The 21,639-nt window shown below is 40.7% G+C and overlaps 1 protein-coding gene across 4 annotated transcripts; it reads left to right on the forward strand.

Annotated features, from left to right (window-relative positions):
• The first annotated feature begins 1,402 nt into the window (after positions 1 to 1,402).
• Positions 1,403 to 19,698, forward strand: LOC125545937. 4 transcript variants are annotated; one of them, XM_048709991.1, is made up of 9 exons: positions 1,404 to 1,562; positions 1,790 to 1,855; positions 4,149 to 4,239; positions 7,484 to 7,553; positions 12,535 to 12,791; positions 13,658 to 13,774; positions 17,362 to 17,410; positions 18,301 to 19,212; positions 19,336 to 19,698. In XM_048709991.1, exons 3-8 carry the CDS (start codon positions 4,150 to 4,152, stop codon positions 19,194 to 19,196), a joined length of 1,479 nt encoding a protein of 492 aa, XP_048565948.1. In that variant the 5' UTR covers positions 1,404 to 1,562; positions 1,790 to 1,855; position 4,149; the 3' UTR covers positions 19,197 to 19,212; positions 19,336 to 19,698. The 4 variants fall into 4 exon arrangements, with proteins under 4 accessions (XP_048565949.1, XP_048565948.1, XP_048565951.1 ...); XM_048709992.1 differs by lacking the exon at positions 7,484 to 7,553 and having other exon boundaries at positions 1,403 to 1,562; XM_048709994.1 differs by lacking the exons at positions 1,404 to 1,562; positions 1,790 to 1,855 and adding an exon at positions 11,798 to 12,284 and having other exon boundaries at positions 4,196 to 4,239.
• Positions 19,699 to 21,639: the final 1,941 nt, after the last annotated feature.

Below are 21,639 nucleotides of genomic sequence, written 5' to 3' on the forward strand. Positions count from 1 at the left end.
ACGAAGCCCATCCCACCCAAGAACTTCGGCGTAGATAACCACTCCCCAGAACACCAATGCATTTTCTTCCAACCTTCCTCCATGTCCCACCAATGATTGGCGATGCTAGATTTCATTTGCTCACATGTTGAGATAGAAAGTTGGATGCAGCTCATGGAAATTTTTTGGGAATCGCATGTGCCACTACCTTAAAAAACCTCTTTTCCCCGTTCTGGACATGGGTCTACCACTACAACCATTAAATCCGCTTCCACACACAATCTGGCTTTTCAGAGCCGAACAAGACAACTCTTGGAAATGCAGCATAGGAAATTGTCCCGCCAAGCGGCCGGATGTATGAGAAATCCTTCTTTTGTGCAAGTTGGCCATCTCCTTCAACATTCCCAATACCGAGGTGATTTATGTCACCTCGGAGGCAGATCAACAGTAATTTTGTTTTTCATAAGTCATGGCAAATAGAAAATCATTGCAATTTTGCTAGGTGCTTGTGTTCACTTTTTTTAACATAGACCATGAAAAAATTGCTAGTTGTACTCTATGACGACATTTTTCTTTTCGTAGGTACTTTTTGTGTAGTAGTTTAACAAGTATAACATTGCAATTTTATCAGCTTATACAAGTATATTATGTTAGCTATTTTTATAATATGTATTTCTAGATTTTGGTGGCATTTTTATTGTTAAATATTTTTTCCTTAGTTTCTAAGTAGGTTTTCTGCATTTTTTTTCATGTTTACTACGTAGATGGCCTAGAATTGGACCCATTCCAAATAGCGAGAATTAGGATTGTTGATCCCTCTCGATCTCTCTTTCAATTCGAGGATCTAGAGAGGTGTTTTCATAGTTATCTCCGAGTATTTTCCATTCCCTTGTCAGCTCGTGCTACCATTTTTTTATTTTTTTAGGGCAGCCATTTTTTTATTTTGTTGAGTAACAGCCATTATTCTAGTTTTTTTAGGGAAGCCATTATTTTAGTCGAGCAGTGTCATTTTCCTGTAGGTTTTGTAGGGATCGTCAAGTGTTGCTACAAAGGCCCAATAGGAAAAGCCCACATGTAAATCTCTTAACTTTTGTGCACTTGTAAATATAGCTGGCCGAATGGGTCATGCCAACCAGGCCAGCCCGCGAGCACGCCCTGCACGGCCCGCCATGGGCCAGGCACGGCATGCAGCATGCGGCACGCCCTGCGCCGTGCTTGGGCTGCTAGGCTGAGCACGTGGGCCAGCACGACAGGCTGCATCACACGGGCCGGCACGACACGGCCTGTATAATAATCGTGCCTGGGCCGGGCCGTGCCGGACACGATTAGGATGGGCCGGGCCGGCCCGTTCGGCCAGCGCTTGTAAACCCGATTAGCTGAGGTCTGACACCGCTGCAACGGCGGAAGAACCACCAGATTTTCCAAATTTGGCTCCAGAAACCCTTTATCGCCCCCGCCCACCGATTGCCTCGAGGAGTCCAGGTGCGCCGCCTCCCCCTCCTCCAAGAGGAACCCTTCCTCTCCCCGGCCGCGCGGCGCGGCGCGTGGTGTCTTCCGCCGGTCGATTCTCCCGCGGAGTTCAGGTGCGCCGCCTCCCCCTTCCCTCTCCTCCGCCCCTCTCCTCTACCCCCTCTCCCCCCGACCCCGCGCCGCCTCCTCTGCAAAAAAAATCCCCAATGTCTTTTTGTTGACCGGCAAAAGAAATCCCCATCGACGGCGCATCGATGTGGCTAGTTCCCAAGCCTAATTTGTTTCAACAGGTTCCGTGTCGAGAGTAGTTCTCGACTCAAATCGCTTTGTTTTTGTGCAGAATCTCGGGTTTCTCAAGATACGTGGGCTTGGGACGGGTCGGGAACATCAAGAAATTCAGATTCAGGTAAATCCAGCATTCATTGCCACCAGTGGTGATATTGTTTCATGATGAGATTTATGCTCTGCTCTATGCACATTCCAGTGGTTAAGTCGAGGGCAAAGAAGAAGAAACCGGATTAACCACATACATTCCTAAATGTCGATACATCTTTACTTATGCACTAGAACGCAAGTAGAGGAGGGTAGGACACTTCTGAAAGTGGTGTTTCTCCCCTTGTTACTTTATATATGTGTACTGTAAGGGAAATCCTGTTAAAAGAAGTTCCAATAGATGTTTCCTTTATCGTACATAAAGGGGGCGACGACAGGGAGAGGCCTGGCATCTCGATTTTGGTGGTTTCAAAGTACATTTCACTGAAACGCATCTGCTTATAGGATAGGATAAAATCGTGGTAAATAAGAAGTAAACTTGATAGCCTATGACCCAATCCCATTTTGCAATTCCCCTATCGAATCTCATCTTTCACTAGGTTGCCATTTCCACTGAACCTAGGCAAGCTGACAATATTATTTTCCAAATCAAATTCCCTAACCCCAATTTACTTTTGTCTCTTGCTAATTAATTCTTAAGTGACTATTAGGCATTGTTCTAAATATCGGCCGATATCTTTACCTAATAACAAAGTGCCGATGGCTTTTGTTCATCCGTCATCGCACATTTGCAGAAAAGTCCCTGCACTTTCATGAAATCAACCCGCGGTCCCGATTTAAGTGAGAACATCCCCCCTTGGTTTCGGTTAATCAACTTACAGTCCTATTTTAAATGAGAAATAGAAAATGTGTCACTTTTTTGCAGAAATCCCCCTAAGATTTTGGTTAATAAACCTGCTGTCCGTCTAGAAAATAACATTTTTTATATAAATTCAAATGCTTTTAGAAAAATATTCATATATTTTAAACCATAACTCCAATTTTAACATGTTATATATGAAAATTGATTAGAAAAATGTGTAGAATATGAATATGATGTTATTTTTACCCGTTAATCGTTTTAAATGTTGTATAGGTATAGATTCAAGTGCTTCAATAAAAATATTCATATCTTTTAAACCCTAACTCCAATTTTAACATGTTATATATGAAAATTGATTAGAAAAATGCATAGAATCTGAATATGATGTTGTTTCACCTATTAATAATTTTATAATGTTGTTCAGGATGCAACGTTAATTAGTAGTGCATGACCCGTCTTTCTTTCGTACTGGTGCCGATTCAAATGGAAAATGAACACCTCAACAAAAACAAATTGGAGATGAAAGAAATCATCTATGACCATGCTTGTCTGTCGGCAAGAGTGGAAAGGATAAACGGCAAGACTGATAAGATGCCATGTTGAAATAAAGGACATGGACCTATTGGGGTCTTGAGTCATGGTTATTGTGTTAGGGGCGTGTGGTATTTTTTCTCTCCCGTCACGGATGCGATAACGCATATCCATCGCATTAGCTGGTCTAGCTGATTAATCAGCTGTCAGACCGATTTATCCATGTGGTCTGATTAATTGAATAGAGGGAGAGAGAAATTCAGGCTCCAAAATTTGGCCCGTTCCCTACTTTACCCCAAAATTGGGCGTTTTAGGCTAGGTCCCTTCCTTCCCTTCTTACCCTCCCCTCCCCTAGTTACCCTCGTTGGAGAAGGCGAGGAGCAACAGCTGCCGCCCCTCTCTGCGCAGTCGCCCCCGCCCTGAGCAACTGTCGGTGCTGTTCGCCAGAGGCGCCTCCAGTCCTCCAGGATCCAGGCACCCAGCCTCTTACTCCTGCTCGAGCTCGCCGCCCCATCCCTCACTCCTCTAGGATCGATCTAGTCGATCATCACAGCTGCACGGCAGACGAGCTCGTCGCCCCCTCCCCTGAGCTTGCATCACTTCCTGCTCTAGGTCATCGCCCCCTCCCCAAGCAGGCGTCCCCTCCCCCAACTCCTCTTGGATCCAGTCGATCCCTCGAGCTCGCCACCCCCTCACCTAGCAGTCGCCGTCCCTGTCCCCTGTCCATGGCGCCACTAGCAGCCGCAATTTTCCTTGTTATATTCATGTGTACAATAGCATATTTAGACGTTTAGTACATTGCATGTTGCTATGTAGCCTAAGATATATAGATATGGCCCTAGCTAACCCACCGATAAACGTGTTACCGATAAACTCAGTTAATAGGCTGATTCACCGATTAATTTGTACAATTATTTATTTATGTAGTTTAGTGTTGATATTGAGGTATGCATTTTATTTAACTTAGTTGAGTGTGTGATTCTTAATTTTCCTAGTTAACACAACTTTTTATTGGTGTACTTGGGTGGCTCAGAATGGACCTAATACTTCCGTTTAAAGTTGGAGATGTCGTAGAGACAAGATCCTATAATGTTGGTTATAGGGGTGCATGGTTCCGTTGCAAGGTACAACTTGCAATTTCTTTAACCATTGCTTGTTTATGTATGTAAATACATCTCTCTTTAGTACGTTTTGTCAAATTACTATGCATATGCATTTTCATAAATGATACTTTCCTAAATTATACTCCCTTTGTTCCATAATGTATTTTATACAGCTTTTTGAAAATTTAAGTTTGGTATACTTCGACAAGTTTATATATAGAGAAAATGTCTAAATTTTGGAAAATGTCTAAATTTATGACACGAAATATATATCATTAGATACATCATGAGACCTACTTTGATATTGTATTTATTTGGTTTTAGTAATGTTGATATTTTTCTCAATTAAGCTGATCAAACTATACAAGGTTTGACTTACAAAAATAGTAAGCTATATGCTCTATATTATGGAACAGAGGAAGTATTATTTACTTTTTGTGGTTACTATGACACATTTCATAATTTAGCATCTTAATTATGTAGCTATATCCCTGTCTTTTACCTCATTAGAAAAGTACTCCCTCTGTTCGGGTTTATCAGGCCCATTTCCAAATCTGAAATTTTGAGATTACAAGGCCCTTCATCTATCCTCCTAACTGTGGTGGTATTTACTCAGTGTCTCTCAGTTTCCAAATTGACATTAATTCCCCTGCATTCATGCAAGCCATTTTTGCCTTGTTATGAGCGTTTTTGGCATCAAATCACACTAATTCTCTCTCTTCTTGCTTTGCCTTGGAACTAGTGTTCTTTCAAGAAGGGCCTTGTAAACTCGAACAGGGGGAGTATGATCAAGAGTATTGATTCAACTTTGACATTCTCATATTTTGTCATGTTTGTTAATTTGCACTATATCTTGTGAACTTTTTCCATGCCAAGTTTGAGTTTAAAGATGCAACTCCAAAATCTTTTATTTGACACCCTCTATTTGTAGAGATCTCCTGCTATGCGTGTAATATCTCAAATTTAAACTCCAATTTTGCCTTTAGCTTCTCTTAGAATTATTATTTTCTCTCTTGCTTATGTATCGTAGCTCGTCCAACCTGACAGTGGTAGGAGTGCCAAGTTGCGTACCATCATTATAGGATTAGATAAGAGTAAATAGCATAAAACCACCACAATCAGTGTTAGGGTTCTGGAAAGTCTCCACATTTCAACTTCGTTCCCATTACCATTGATATTGTGCTAATTTTTTGCAAAAAACACTGATCACACAATTGGTTAATTACCATGTTTATGATTGGTTTGGGCCCATTCGTCAGGCTGTCGCATGAGATAACGATTGTAGGCGATGGACGCTATGTGGACGTTAGAGGCATTCTCTCAAATACTTGGATGTGCTGATGCTGCCATAGCTGGTTGTAGTGTGCGTTAGTCACGATACACTTTCCCCATGGCGAGCTGGTGTCGAGCACCGTCCAGGAAACACTCGACATTGTCGCTGCCAGCCATGAGCGTTGTGCCTTGGTTGAACAACACTAGAAAGTCCACTTTTTGTCGTGGTCGTAGCCAATGTCCACCTTGAGCCAAACCACCATGTCCATTAGCTTCACCTTCCGTTGTAGAGCCTCCCTCCAAATTAATTGGACAGAATCGGTGTAAATCGACAGCATGGTCTTCATCTTGTTCGTCACTTGGTATCTCCAGGACCTCCTTCGGCTCACCTGGGCTTTGGCTGTAACGCTGGTGATCTCCTCCCGCCTGCCATGGCCACCTAGTCACACCATTGCGCCTGGAGTTGCATGCACATGCTTGCTGCTAGCATGCCGTGCCAGCTGCTGCGGCGACCCCGATGTTCATGAGTGTTTCGTGAGTTGTCCTACTCTAGATCGACCAGGCATCCGATGGCTAGTAGTTTGCTGCACGTGTGAAGTTACCTAGCCTGAAGGATCCATCAACGCCAACTCTACGTGCATGTGTCTTTTGGGCAATTCGATCTGCATGCGCGTGATGCCGCGGCTCTACATGATAAGATCGTGACGTGCGGTTGTGACACACTCCATCTTCAAGGACCGAGGCCGGTGTGTGCGGTCAGCAAAACGTCACCGTCGCCAGGCGCTGGTGTGGGGGAGGTCAAAGACAAGAGGATGCGGCAATGATTTGTGGAGGAACAGGGAGGCTTTGAGGGATGGGAGCCCCGCCTCCCCAAATGCCTCGGCTGCAACGCCCTCAGTTTTCGCGAGCTCAGTGGGGACATTCTTGATGGCAGAACTACACAGGCGACGGGATGATCTGCGTGGTGTGGTCCACCTCGATGGCACATGCGACGGGGATGCATGGCGTCGGCGCACTGGTGGCAGGGAGGAGCAACTCATGCTCCGGTCGCAATTGCGTCAACATGCACGCAAGCTGTTCGAGGAAATGTTGTAGAGAGAAAATGATTTAAGAGAGGAGGGTTGATGCTGATGGGGGAGCCCCACACCCAACTTAACGGTCAATACAAATGGAGTTGACATTTTGTGCCATGTCCATGCTTACATGCAAGCTTGCATGCCTGCAGGTCGACTCTAGAGGATCCCCGGGTACCGAGCTCGAATTCGCCCTATAGTGAGTCGTATTACAATTCACTGGCCGTCGTTTTACAACGTCGTGACTGGGAAAACCCTGGTGGTTTGATGCTATTTACTCGATTAGATGGACACGCCTAAAGGTGAGGATTCATCTTTCATGCCATATCTTGGCCATATGTATACCAACATTTGCGACACTTGGTACTTTTAGTGCTTGACAAAGTGTAGTAGTCCATGGTGGCCGCCGTGTCAAGGTCAGACTAGATCTCAATAAATACATGTCTCATGAGGTTGGTTGGTACCTTGATGATTGACAATGGACCACCAAACAGGAGGATGACACCCTATAGAGCAGAATTCTTAAGGTTTCACTACTTTCTATTGGCATAATCTCCACCCTAGAGGACTAAGGCACAACCCATGATGGTTTTGACGTAGACATCTAGCTACTGGACTTGTGTTATTTCATATGTCGTTGACGTGAGCCATCTCTTGGTCGTGTGGTTTAGTTGGGAGGTGTGTGTCTCTAGCAAAGAGTTAGAATCATGGTTCTCGGGGGCTACTTTATAGTCTTTTTGTAAAAAAAATGTGCATTTGAAAGAAATGTACCTTAACTAATAGTCTACTTATCTCATTTTGTGATAATCCATCTCGTACGTTCCACCTTGCATATTTTTACCTTTTGGTTTGGACAAAGGCCTATTTTGTTTTGTATTGCGAGATTGGATGTTGCTAAATCATCTCAATTTTACTCTCAGATCACCGATATGTGTATCAGGAGCGGTCACATGGAGTGTCAGGTGGAGTATATAGACTATCCAGATGAAAGTAAGGATTTGTTTTATGTTGAGAAATCAAGAATCTAATAATATTAGTTTCTTCTTTGAAATTTGTTATTTTGTGCTCTAGGTCTGCCCGAGTGTTTGTCTATTTGGATAATTGTTCTAATTCTTTGGCCTTACTTTTTGAGGGGAAGTTATGCTGATTATTGTAGTCGAGGCTATCTTGAGTTGACGGTGAACTTCACAAAAAAATTGTAGCTTAGCTCACTTTCCACCACTTACATTTCTTGTAGCTTACTAAGGCAAACACAAGGTTGTGAGGAGCAGCTTCACCTTGCTGCCAGATCAACACATGTTGAAGGCAGCAGCAGACCTTTATTTATGGCCTTTTAGAAGCCTTTACATCTCATATAGTTGAACACTCTAGAAAACATTACTTAAGATGCAATATTCCACTCATAGCTAGAAGGCTCTAAAAACTAGTAGATAAAGCTAAGAAAACAAACAAATACTAGGTTGTAGAAATAGTCAAATGGATTTGCCTTATGATTTTATTTTATTTTTCCCTCTATTGTTCCTCATCATTCTCCCCTGGTTGTTTGGAACTCGACCTCGAGTTATCTTCATAGAGCGCTTCTTCTGGGTGGTGCAGAGTCAAGTCTGCAACATGGAAGTGTTGGATATACCCATCTCGATTGGAAGATGTATCACATAAGTATTATCATTTATCTTCCTGGGAATAGAGAAGGGCCCATACCTTCGCTGCCCAAGCTTCCTTTAACACCTCCATGTGGATCTATGTTGGGAGTTGTTGCGGAACTCTGTAAGAGATTAAGCCAAATCTCATTGTCCCTTCTCTTTCTCCACAAATGCAACGGATTAGATTATCCAAAAAATTCTTCACTACTTTTGTTTGTCCATCTGTTTGTGGATGGGCAGTGCTACAAAATTTTAATTCAGTGTTGAACCGCTTCCACGAAGTGAGCTAAAATGCAGCAAGAAACTTGCTATCACGGCCTTAGATAATGTACCTTGGAACGCCATCAAGTCTAACCACTTCTCAAAAGAATAGGTTTGCCACATGATGAGCATTCATTGTCTTGCGGCATGGAATGAGATGAGCCATTTTAGAGAATCTGTCCACGACCACAAATACAACATCACTCCCTAGTCTTGTTCTTGGCAAACCGAAGACGAGTCCATAGGGATGTCCTCCCTTGGAGCAACAGGAACAAGCAAAGGCATGTATAGTCCTTGCAGGTTTGACATATGGGGCACCGTGAACAAACTTTCCAGCATTTCTCTTTAGCTGTGGCCAAAAGTAACGAGCTTCCAGGTTAGCGATAGTCTTGTCCTGTCTAACATGGCCACTAGGATCACCTAAATGGAGCTCTCTAATCTGTTTGTCACTTAGATAACTTCTTGGAATGCGTGAACAATCATTCTTGAAGAGAGAGCCATCTTGCACGAAATAGTCATCACCCAAAGTTATCGTCATCCTCATACAACTCCTTTATTTGATGCATGCTCGGAAGTTCAACCTAAAAATAAGTTAGGAGACATGCACAACAACTCGAAGCATGGGCTACTCGATTGGTTGCTCCAAATTTATGCACTGTTAAGCCTCTCTAGATATGTTGCCCAACTTGCTAGCATACGATCAACATGCTTTTGATTTCTAAAATGCTGGATTGATGTCAGTGTAAATGATGAACTCTTTAGGCAGCAAATAGACTTCTGAAGTTTTTAAAGCTTGGAAAGTGCATACAATTCTTGCTGACAAGTACTCCATTTCTGCCTTCGCTTAACTTCACGCCCCAACTCAAAATTCTTGTTGAAATAGGTAGCACTAGGACATGAGCTTGTGATAGTTTTTGCTTGATCTCATTGAAACTAGGTTCAGCTGCATCTGTCCATTGGAACTTTCCTTTCTTTAGATACTTGGTAATTGGTGCCATGATAGTGTTGAAATTTTTCATAAATCATCTATAGAAAGTTGCAATGCATCAAAAATTCTGACCTTCGAAACGGTCTCCAGAGTTGGTCATTCTTGGATTGCTTCAACCTTAGAATCGTCAACACGAATACTGTCGCATGTTATGACAGATCCTAGGAAAAAAAGTTGTGTTTGCAGGAAAACACATTTCTTAGAGTTGACTTAGAGCTCATTTTCCTTTAATACTCCTAGCACCTTTCAAGTGTGCTCAAAGTGTTCATTCTTGTTTGCTATGGATCAAGATGTCACCAAAATAAACCACAACAAATTGGGATTAGAAGGGGCGAAGGACTTGATTCATCAAGTGCATAAAGTTACTTTATGCATTTGAGACTCCAAATGGCATGACCAGTCATTCAAACAACCCTTCCTTTATCTTTAAGGTTGTTTTCCATTCATCCTCGGGTCTGATACAACTTTGATAATAACAACTTCTTAAATCTAGCTTTGTGAACACTCTTGCTCCACTAAGCTAATCCAACATATCATCTAGACGAGGAATAGGTAATCTTTACCTTACAGTGATTCTGTTAATGACTTAACTGTCCACACATGCGCCAAAATCCATCTCTCTTTGGCATGAGCATGGTTGGTACAACACATGGGCTAATATTTCCTTGAATGTGCCCCTTTTGCAACAATTCCTCCACTTTTTCCTTCAATATATCATGCTCTTTTGGGCTAATTCGGTAGTGTGGAAGATTAAGAAGACTTGCTCCTGGAATTAAGTCAATTCTATGTTGAATTCCTCTCATCGGTGGCAGGCCTTGTGGCTCTCCAAGTATGTTATGAAATTCAACTAATAAGCCACGTACCTTTATCGGAGATGCAATTGTCGGGTGCTCTTCTCCTTTTACAATAAGTGTAGCAAACAAATTTGCCTCCTTCAAGTCTTCCATAAACTCATTAGAGGTGTGGGAGATAGCTAAGGTACTTCTCCCCTCCTCCTTAGAGGTATTATTACCATCAATTTGGTTTGGTAGAATAATGATATTTCTCTTGGTCCAAATAAAAGAATAAGAACTTTTCTTCCCTTTATGTGTAGTATCCACATCAAATTTCTAAGGTCTCCCAAGAAGAATATGGCTGACCTCCATATCAATCACACCACGCAACATATTTGAGCGATAATTCTTGTACAAAGAAAGTGGCAGGTTGCATTGTATGGTGATTCTCATATTCACTCCTTTCTTGATCCACCAAATAGTGTGGGGATTTGGATGATCATGAGTTTCAAGCTTTAAATGGTTCACCAAATTATGAGAGATAAGATTCTCGCAACTGCAACTATCAATCGCTAATTTGCATACTTTGTCATCACCATGCATTTGCTCTCAAATATTTTCTTCCGTTGTGTGTCGTCAGGTGTGGTGTGGAGCATAGGAGACGCTAAATCACACATACCACCTCTCCACCTTCTTGACAAACCTCTTGTCCCTCTACATCTTCATATTCGTATTCTTCCTCGTCGTCTTCACCATCATGGATAGTTGTGTTAACAAATTTCTCAGTGGGCAACCGCTGGATACGTGTAAATGTTCACCACATTTATAGCATTTTGGGCCTTTATGTGCCTTACCCTTGCCTCTAGTTTGCTTCGGGATGCGTCGATCGTTTTGCCTTTGGTGGAGCGGTCTTTTCTTCCACTCTATTAGTGTAACTCTTCGATTACAGTATGAGGATATGGGGCCTTAGTTGTCCTTTTTGTCCTCACAAACCTCTCGGCCTTTAAGGCTATAGCTTGTGCTTGATCAACTGTCCGGATTTGCTGCATTATCAATTGATCTTGAATAGTATCATTGAGATCATTGATGTACCTTGCGACTTGTTGATCTTGAGTCTCACAAGGTTGCACCTTACTTGTAGCATTAGAGACTCCTCCGTGTAATCTGAAACAATCTTATTTCCTTGTGCATAGTTCTGAAATTGGATAAATAGGATCTTGTCATATCAACAGGCAAAAATCCCCCTTTCAAAAGACTCTTCATTTGCTAAGTTCTCCTATAAGCATGCATTCTTCTTGAAGTCGATGCCAACATGCTTCGGTTCCTCCTTTCAGCTTGTACGCGACCAAAGGAACTCTGATCTTTCGGAATATCCATGACCTCAAAGAAAGTCTCCACTAAATATAACCAATCAAGGCACCCTTCAGTATCAACCTTACATTAAAAGTTGGGGTCTCAGCGTTCACCTTATATGTATACCTGGCATATGTAGGGCACCCTTCAGTATCAACCTTACATTAAAAGTTGGGGTCTCAGCGTTCACCTTATATGTATACCTGGCATATGTAGGGTTGGGTACTCTTCGATATGCAGAGATCGGATTCTTCACCTTCAAAAGCTTCAACATAAGTTGGCCTTCTTGAAGTATGCTGAACTGTACGTTCTTGTGGCGGTGTTGCACCAAGATTACATCCCTTTCTTCATCGTTGAACAAGTCCTTCTCTTGATAAATCTTTTTCATTGGTAGCAGGGGAACACACCTTTTCTTGTCATCTCAACCAGCTGATCGAATCTGCGGTTAAGATCTTCATGCGATGCTTTCATTTGCTGTTCTCAGGCATCTATTCTCTTCTCCAATTGCTTTATTGCTTGTTGTAACTCGCTCTCAAAGAAGAAACCAAGAACTATTATGGATCAACAAGGCTCTAGTACCACCAGAGGCAGCACAAGATTGTGGAGGAGCAACTCCACCTCGTTGGTACAAAGTGTACAACACAAGTGTTGAAGGCACTACTTCAATGTCCCGTACTAGATATTGCTCTACATGCAGAAATAGGTGAATCTGCCCTGCATTGACCCAGTCAACTTAGCAAGATGTTTTGCCGTGTTTTAATTCTAATAGATGTTGTACACTACTCGTGTGAAGTTGAAAATGTATCAGAAAGATTTTTTTTGTGATTTTGAGTGTTGGACTTTAGGTTAGAAGAGTAAAGTACTGTACAATTGTGCTAACAGACCTGAAATAGCACATAATTTATCTGAGACTGTCTCTAGTTTTCTAAATTATTCCTTTTATGTACTGACAGGAAGGAAATGGAATAGACTCTTCAAAATCCCCCCCAAATGCCGTAATCAGAAAGCAAGTCAGAATAGGGAGATCATGCTACGACCTCCTTTTCCTCGGTGGTGTTGGGAGAATGATATTGCTGAGCTTGGGCCACAAACGGATGTTGTAGCAGTTGTAAGCAGTCCTTGGAAAGTAGGTGACTTGATTGATTGGTGGTACACTGATTGTTTTTGGACTGGGAAAATTACCGAGTTGATGAGTGATGACAAAGTTAAGGTAATAATTTATTATGGTGAACACTAATGCCACTTGCTTGGCCCTTCTGTGAAATCAAATAGCTATCCACTGTTATTTGAACTCATTTTAATTGCCTTGTTCAAAAAGTTAGCAAAATTTTCATGTTCAGAAAATCACATGAGGGTTGGAGTATGAATGAATATTCTTGTTTATTTATATATAATGATTTCTCAACTTATTATGCTTTTTTGACTAGATGCAATTTATTTTTCTTTTTTGATTGAACACAAGTTATTTTACTGTTTTGACTCAAGTTTTTATGCTTGCCATATTTGCACATGATTATTTATTGAACATGTTGCATGCATGCTGATTTCAATTGTGCTTGCTATATTTGCAAATTATACTAAATATTAATGTGTTGTACTGGTGATGCGATAATGTGAAACGACGAAGGGAGTAAAATACAAGTTGTAATTTATCACACATTTAATGTTCCTTAATGGTAAGACAGAGACATTTCTTAAAAAAAATCACATTCATAACACTAGGAGAAGAACCACAACTGTAAATATATCTGCCACTAGTGTTGTTGGTACCAAATTTTGCTGGTGTTATAGATGAAAAATTGAGACTGGTCTCAACCAAAGTATGAGGGGTATGGCATCCGAAAGAAGGCAATGCTTTCTATTCTAGCAAATTTTTTTGAACGTCTCTTTGCACATATTGTTTTGTTGTTTTGTGTGTAATGTAATGCTTTCTTGTTGGCTTTTATTTGTAAGGATAATAAACTTATTTTGCTTTTCGTTGCTCTAGAATATATTTTACAATACCTGCATTTATGGCTACATTTGGTGGTTACATTTAATATGAGTTGTATTGTGCTTTCTCTACTTGGTTTACAGATAATTTGTCCTGAAATACCATTAGGTGAAGGTGGATGTTGGGTTGCCGATCCCAAAGACCTGAGGCCAGCGCTTGATTGGTCCCTCGAAAAAGGTTGGAGTGCCCCTCTTTCACAGGTAATTGCACCATCATCCACTGCTTGATGAAAAATTCCTATTTGATATCATCCTTCTTGATAGTGCTATAAATCGTTTTTCGAATACCAACGAACACATTTTTAACGGGTGGTAAAGATCATGTGCAATTAACAAGATTCTACATCGTATGTTAAAGTTCATATGCAACTAACATAAATCTACATCATAGTTTCAAATACAATAGTGAGCTGATCATTTAGATCCTAATAGCTAGGATCTTCAAGTCCATGTCATAGGATGATTCTCTATTATGAAAATGTAGAGAAGAGCACTACTAGAAATTATTATTAGCAAGAGCAAAATTAACCTTTTACTCCATACTCAGTGGCTCTTTCTGAGTGTCTACTTGATTATTGTTTTTCCTTTTTCTACCGCGCCCTTATTCGATAGTTTACTGAATCCAATAAAGTTAATCTCTTAAGTGGTCATGTGGACTAAAGGCTTTGTTGTTGTTGTTGTTGTTGTGGTAAGTGGATTAGTGTCATGTGGCATACAACATGATATGGAATAAAAACACAGATGTGGGGAAAAGACAGAAAAATAGATAAATCAGATCATTGTTGGTACTCTAAAGACTAGGGGGTAAAACGTTGAAAAATACTCTAATATAAAAATTTCCTTGATTGTATGAATTGATCAACTCCCTAACAATGTGTCTGAAATACAAAGCGAAACTAAAAGCAGAGAGAAATCTTGAAATTTTTTGATCGTGATCTCTTATCGCTACCTTTAGAGGTGTTGATATCATATGCATCCATGAAACCAAATGGAAGGGGTGGAAGGTGAAGGTGGAGGATACCGACTTCAAGCTGTGTTAACGGGGACAACTACAAACAAAAATGGAGTAGGCATATTGATCAACAAGAGACTCAAGTATGGAGTCGTAGACGTCAAGAGGCAAGGGACCGGATTATCCTAGTCAAGATGGTCGTTGGGGACTTAGTTATCAGCGCATATGCCTCGCAAGTAGGCCACAATGAGAGCACCAAGAGGGATTTTTGGGAAGGCTTGGAGGAGGGCATAGTTAGGAGTGTACCTATTTGCGAGAAGCTCTTCATAGGACATCTCAATAGCCACGTGGGTACATCTAACACATGTTTTGGAGGGATGCGCGAGGGCTTTGGCTACGGCGGTAGGAATCATAGAGAGGATGTCTTAAGCTTCGCTTTAGCCTATGATATAATCGTAGCTAACACCCTCTTTGAAAAGAGAGAATCCCATCTAGTGACTTTTAGTGGCGGTCAACACTCTTAACCAAATTGATTTCGTCCTCTTGAAAAGAGAAGAAAGTCATGCTTGCCTGGATTGTATAAGGTGATACCTGTAGAGAGTGTTGTCCCTCAACATAAGCTTGTAGTGTCCGATTTCAGCTTTCAGATTCGTGTCTAAACGGGATAAGTGCGTCGAAGTCGTTAGAACGAAGTGGTAGAAGCTCAATGGGGAGGCAACTCAGGCTTTCAAGGGGATGGATATCAAGGAGGGGCCCTTGGGAGGAGGGCGGTGATGCAAACAGTATGTGGATGAAGATGGCGAGTAGCGTTTGGATGATGGCTTAGTTTGGGGTGACCAGGGGAAGTAGAAGTGACCTGGTGGTTGAACGATGATGTCCATAAGGCTATTAAGGAGAAGATCGTTTCAGATGCCTACATGTGGATAGGAGTGTAGATAACATAGAGAAGTACAAGGTGGCAAAGAAGGCCGCAAAGCGAGTTGTGAGTGAGGCAAGGGGTCGGACGTATGAGGACCTCTACTAGCATTTAAACACAAAGGAAGACGAAATGGACATCTGAAGATGGCCAAGGTCCGAGAGAGGAAGGTGAGGGATGTCAACCAAGTTAAATGCATGACGGAGAAGATCAGCTTCTGGTGAAGGTGGCGATCAAGCACAAATGGCGAGAGTACTTTGACAAGCTGGTTGATGAAGAGAATGATAGCCCTACCATTGAGCTGGACGACTCCTTTGATAATACCAACATGTGTTTTGTGCGACAAATCCAGGAGTCCGAGGTCAGGGAGGCTTTATAAAGGATGAAAGGAGGGAAGGCAATGGTCCCTTATTGTATCCCATTGAGATGTGGAGAGGCCTTGGAGACATAGCGATAGTATGGCTACCAATCTTCAAGAACAAGGGGAGTGTTCAAAGTTGTACTAATTACCGTGGAGTTAAGCTGAAGAACCGTACAATGAATCCATGGGAGAGAGTCATTGAGCACCACTTAAGAATGCCAAGCGTGACCAAAAATCATTTGGTTTCATGCCTAGGAGGTCGATCATGGCAGCCATTTTCCTGGTGTGACAACTTATGAGGAGATATAGGTAGCAAAAGGACATGTATATGGTGTTCATTGACTTGGAGAAAGGCTGCGATAAAATTCCGCGGAGTGTCATTTGGTGGGCCTTGGAGGAACACAATATCCCAAAAAAGTACATTACCCTCATCAAGGACATGTACGATAATGTTGTGACAAGTGTTTGAACAAGTGATGGTGACACTGATACTTTACGATTAAAATAGAACTGCACCAAGGTTGCTTTGAGCCCTTTTTTGTTTTGGTGATTGATGAGGTCACAAGGGATATCCCATGGTGTATGCTATTAGTGGGTGATGTGGTGCTAGTCGATGATAGTGGGACAGGGGTTGATAGAAAGTTAGAGCTGCGGAGAAAGACTTGGAATCGAAAGGTTTTAGGCGTAATATAGAACTAAAACTGAGTGCATGAGGTGCAATTTTAGTACTACTATAGGTGTTGAAGTGTAATATGGATTGCCTAGCCTATTCCATCAGTTTGGACTTTTGGTTGCATTGACTAGTGCATGAAGCTACCATGTGTGATGTGGAAAGTCAACACGTGAATAGACTCAGAGGTATGGCTCAGGAGGCCTATACGTGGACACAAAGGGGGAACAACAATTTTTGGACAAATTGCAAAAGCTAGGAGACCTTGGACCCTGATACCATATTAAGCTTCATGCACTAGCCAATGCAACCCAAAGTCTGAACTGAACCTGGGCATTTCTTAGGCCGGGCCGGGTTTTGGGCTGGGCTTTTAAAAGACCGACACTCAATAGTCAAGCCTGAGCCCGGCCCGATCAAAGAACTAGCCATAGACAGGGGTGCGTGGAAGTTAGCAATTTACGTGCCAAAACCATGACTTGGTTTCAAGATCTTGTGGGTTTCAACTCTAACCTACCCCAACTTGTTTGGGACTGAAAGGCTTTGGTGTGTTGTGTTCTATCTGTTCACACTTTACAATCTGATTGTCGGTCCTGATACGGCTTACCAGTTAGATTATTTGTCTTTAGATATGGCTACCCAGTTAGTAAATTCTCTAAGATGGAAATAAATAAACAAAGAAATATGCTTTTAATTTTAGCAAAATTTAGTACTTCCTCCATCCCATAATATAAGGCTTTTTGTAACACTACACTAGTGTCAAAAAACGTCTTACATTATAGGACAGAGGGAGTATCAATTAATTATGTAACTAATATATATATTTATTTATTCAATCAGTTAGATATTCATTCCCATATAGTGGAATTAACAGTTCATTTTATTGTACCAGGAAAACGGCGAATGCTGGCATACTGCTCGTTTGATTGCAGGGAACCAAGGTATTACTATTACATTTAATTGTGACATGCACAATTTTAATATTAAGATTATTTTCTGCTTATATGCAGAAATTTCTCACATAGTTAAAATTGTAAGGACTTAATTAGCGAAAATTGCTTTTGGAGCTCGGCCTCCATGGAGGCCTCCAAATTCAAAATTCATACTTTTACGTTTCAAAAAATTCTGAAAAAATACAGATATGCATGAAGGCATAACAGACATTTGTTTAAATTTTCAGTGCAAAATATGTTGAAATGAGGGCTGTGCAAAAAAAAATCTGGAGTTTCTTAACACATGATACTATTCGTCCTCCCAGGCCATGAATTTGTCTTTTTTGTACAGATGGGATTTCAAGGTATTTCATCCTAAAAATTTACACACATACACATAACATCCTTGTTTACTTGCACAATTTTTTTTCAGATTTTTTTGGAACCGTAAAGTTTGAATTTTTCAAAATTTTCGAGCTCCAGTGAGCTCGGTCACCAAAACGATGTTCTCCTTAATTAGTATTCTACACAATTTTTTGAAACTATATATCCAATTCCACGGCAAGGCGCGGGGTATCATCTAGTTAATAAAACCCTTAACCCATTGCGACTAATCCTTTTCCAGGAAATGACCAATGCAGTACATGCCTTAAAGAACTTCACAATGATCACACAAGCCTCCTATAATCTCAAGCAAAAATACCTCAGAACCATCACTGTAATGCACCCTCTTGCCACTTGCCAGTGCTGCAAAACCCTCATCACTTGCCAGTGAAATCTTAGTGATTACATTATCCAAAACCGTCATCACTAACGCTCAAATTATTTTTAGAGTTACCTTGTATACTAGGGCACTTAACTTTTTTGCACCGTAATATTTGTTTGCTATTGGTATACAGATACATTAAGTAGCAGCTCTGATGAGGAGGACATTGAGCAATCTTGTGATGGTAACAAGGTACTACAAAGATGCTTGAATGGATCATTTGATTCATTGGAGCAAGAAATAAGAAAATGCCTGAATGGAGCATCTGATACACCAAAGGAGTTGGTCGATCAAGATGTAAAACAGCCAGCCAATAGAAATGGCAGGTGCTGCCTGGAAAGTCAAACAGACAGTGAAGGGGAACCACAAAAATGCATGAATGAAGAGCCTGGCGTGTCTCTGGAGGCCATCTGTTCAAAAGTGCAACTCGCTCCCAGTGAAACTGGTGAATGTTGCATGAACAGCCAAGCAGACTGTCCGACGTCTCCTGTGGCCAATTCAGGACAGTCTCCTCAGTTCATTACCAATGAGCAATCAAGTACCCCCAATTTCAAGAAACTCAAGACCTCAAGTGAGCCTGACGCTTCTCTCGAGGTCACCAATACAAAAGTGCAACTCGCACCCAATGAAAATGGTGAATGTTGCATGAACAGCCAAGCAGACTGTCCGACGTCTCCTGTGGCCAATTCAGGACAGTCTCCTCAGTTCCTTACCGATGAGCAATCAAGTCCCCCCAGTTTTAAGAAACTCAAGACCTCAAGTGAGCATGCATCAGTTAAGCCTACTGGCACCGTTAGCGAGGCCACGATGAAACTGCGGGAACTAGTAAACAAAGTCAAGACCTCAAGTGAGCATGTATCAGTTAAGCCTACTGGCACCGTGAGCGAGGCCACGATGAAACTGCAGGAACTAGTAAACAAAATCAGACGGGCCCAAGATCTCCTGCAGTCTGTTGACTATGCTCCATCAAGCATAGTGCTGGCACCTTGGAAATTTCAGGAAAATAACCCATGGCAGAAGCGTAACTGAAGTTACGTTTATTCTGGTAATTAATCGTCTTGCTCAGGATTTCCTGTTGCTAGAAGTTAGCTTCTCTATACCATCTGATGTCGCTAATCTCAAATGAATCTTTTTTTAATTAGTGCACCAAATTTCTTTTGCCGTGCAGTGCCTGAAGATATATAGCGGTAGTGCAGATGGACTGATCCTGACTCGGTTGTCCTGTTCGGACAGGGAGTGATACCTGACCATCTGTAGATAGTGATTCAGAAAGGCAACTGGTCATTTCCAGTATTGTAGCTAGCAGCTGTTGCATCATTTCATCGTACATAGCTCGGTGGTGTCGTTTGGTCAGTGTCTGTATGCTCGTGCGCCTATGATTGTAATCTGATGTGCGCAGGGCCGTCTCATGTCCAAGAAAGACCATCTTTCTCTGCATGATCAGGTTAAGACACTAGGAACAGTCTAGTTTCTGTTACTGCTATCTGCAATTAAATTTACTGTCAATAATCAAGAGTTCTGTTATTGGTAATTGGTTTGAGAATGGATGTACTCTAACCTTGCATCATCGTAGATGAACTTGTGTGCTTTTTCCAACTTTCGATGGACTCTCATGCCATAGGCCATAGGCTGTCTTCAGACCGGGTCGATCTCAGCATTCGGGCCATCATGTACATTTCTGGTTCTCTCTTGAGATGACTAGATTGTTGGCAGTGTATGTGGGGCGTTGGAGAAGCTGAAACAGTGGATTTCCGGGGTGCACGAGGTGTGTTTTGGTCGTATTATTTTCTCTTTTTACACATGGTATAAATGGTCATGTCATTGCACAAAAGCTATTTGAGATAAAAATAAAATATTTTTTAAATGGGTCATACCTGAATATTTTTTCAAACACATAAAGGTATACTGTTAGATAGGTTTTATAAATTGGATTCAAAAAATCCTTGGTGCCTTTGCAAGGGAGCTCCTATTCCCCGCTTCATGAAACATGTTGCTATATTCTCACAATTTTTTTCTTGAGACAAAAAAAACTTGTCGGTCGCGATTTGTTGTGTTTATCTTGTTTTTTTCACTCTCTTATCTACCCTTGCTCTTCTGGCTCAAGAAAAAAAGGATGATATGTTCTTTTTAAAATTGGTGTAACCAAAAAATGTTTGGAAACTATTCCTGAATTTTGAATTTTTTGCCAACTCAAAATTAAAAAAAGATATTTATGAATTTAGAAAATGACCGCAATTTGAAAAATTGTTGATTTGAGAAAATATTCATGGTTTTGGATTTTTTAAAACAATTTAAAAATGAAAAAAAAGAGAAGAAGTAAAATAAAAAGATAAACGGCAAATACCAAAATAGAAAAGACAAGAAAGATCTCTTCTATATCTAAATAGCTAGCCCCCACTAATCTATTTCTCAAGCATGACACCTCATCAAGCAACATGCATTAGAAAAGGTACAGCTATATTTCCTATTTTTTTTCCCACGAAGACCTTTTGCTCGCGAGATCCTATTTGACCGTCTGTGGCTCAAAATGTCGACTAAACGCACACAGGGGCGGGATCAATCGGGCCGGGCCATCTCCTGCAGTACGCATCCATTTAGGAACCTTCTAGAGGTTTCCAGCCAGTTTTTACTGGTTTAGGAAAATTTGTAGAAGGTTACTGAACCGGTTCTTCTCGTCCTTTTTTTTCTTTTATTGTTTCTTTTTCTTTCTTTTTGTTTTTTCTGTTTCTTTTTTATTTTCTTCTTTTTCGTTTCGTTTAGTTGTACAATTTAGAAAATTGTTCCAATGTCCAAATTTGTTTGTGTTTCCGAAATTTGTTCATTATTTTAAAAATTGTTTGCAATTTTTCAAAAAATAATTCATGCTTTACAAAATATGTTTGTGTTTTTTTTCGAAGTTTTAGAAAAAATGATTCCATTTACATTTTTTTCATATACACAAAAAGTGTTTGTATTTTCAAAATTGTTCGGGATACTCAAACTGCACCTAGTTTCAAAATTTTGTTCTGGTTTTCAAAATTTTGTTCTGGTTTTCAAAATTTGTTCCCATTTTAAATTTTTGTTCACCAATTTAAAAAAGTTTGGGTTTGAAAAAAATGTTCAGGATTTCAAAATTTGTTCCATTTTTCACAAACAATTCACCAATTCAAGAAAAGTTTGTGTTTTTAGGAAAATGATCTGGATTTTAAAAAATATTTATATTTCTAAAAATGTTCTCAAATTTTAAAAATGTTAGCATTCTAGCAGTTTTTCCAAATTTGAAAAGATGTACATTCTTCAAGTCTTTTGTACAAATTCAAACAAAAAATATTTGCTTTTTTGAAAAATGTTTGAGAATTTTAAAATTCTTTTGCTGTTTGAAAAGACGTTTTTCAATTTTGAAATTGTTCACGTTTATCAAAACTCCTAAAATTTCAAAAGTGATCAAAATTTGAAATTTTGGTTGCAATTTCTTAAGTAATGTTCAGTTTAC

This window comes from Triticum urartu, chromosome 3, assembly GCF_003073215.2.
Source record: "Triticum urartu cultivar G1812 chromosome 3, Tu2.1, whole genome shotgun sequence".
Classification (NCBI taxonomy): Eukaryota; Viridiplantae; Streptophyta; class Magnoliopsida; order Poales; family Poaceae; genus Triticum; species Triticum urartu.

What these genes read in the sequence shown, in the direction of transcription:
- LOC125545937 (XM_048709991.1), top strand. Translation starts at nt 4,150, where the DNA reads ATGGACCTAATACTTCCGTTTAAAGTTGGAGATGTCGTAGAGACAAGA. An exon ending in TATAGACTATCCAGATGAAA is followed by an intron (nt 7,554 to 12,534) that starts GTAAGGATTTGT and finishes ATGTACTGACAG; the next exon opens with GAAGGAAATGGAATAGACTC. An exon ending in TTTGATTGCAGGGAACCAAG is followed by an intron (nt 17,411 to 18,300) that starts GTATTACTATTA and finishes ATTGGTATACAG; the next exon opens with ATACATTAAGTAGCAGCTCT.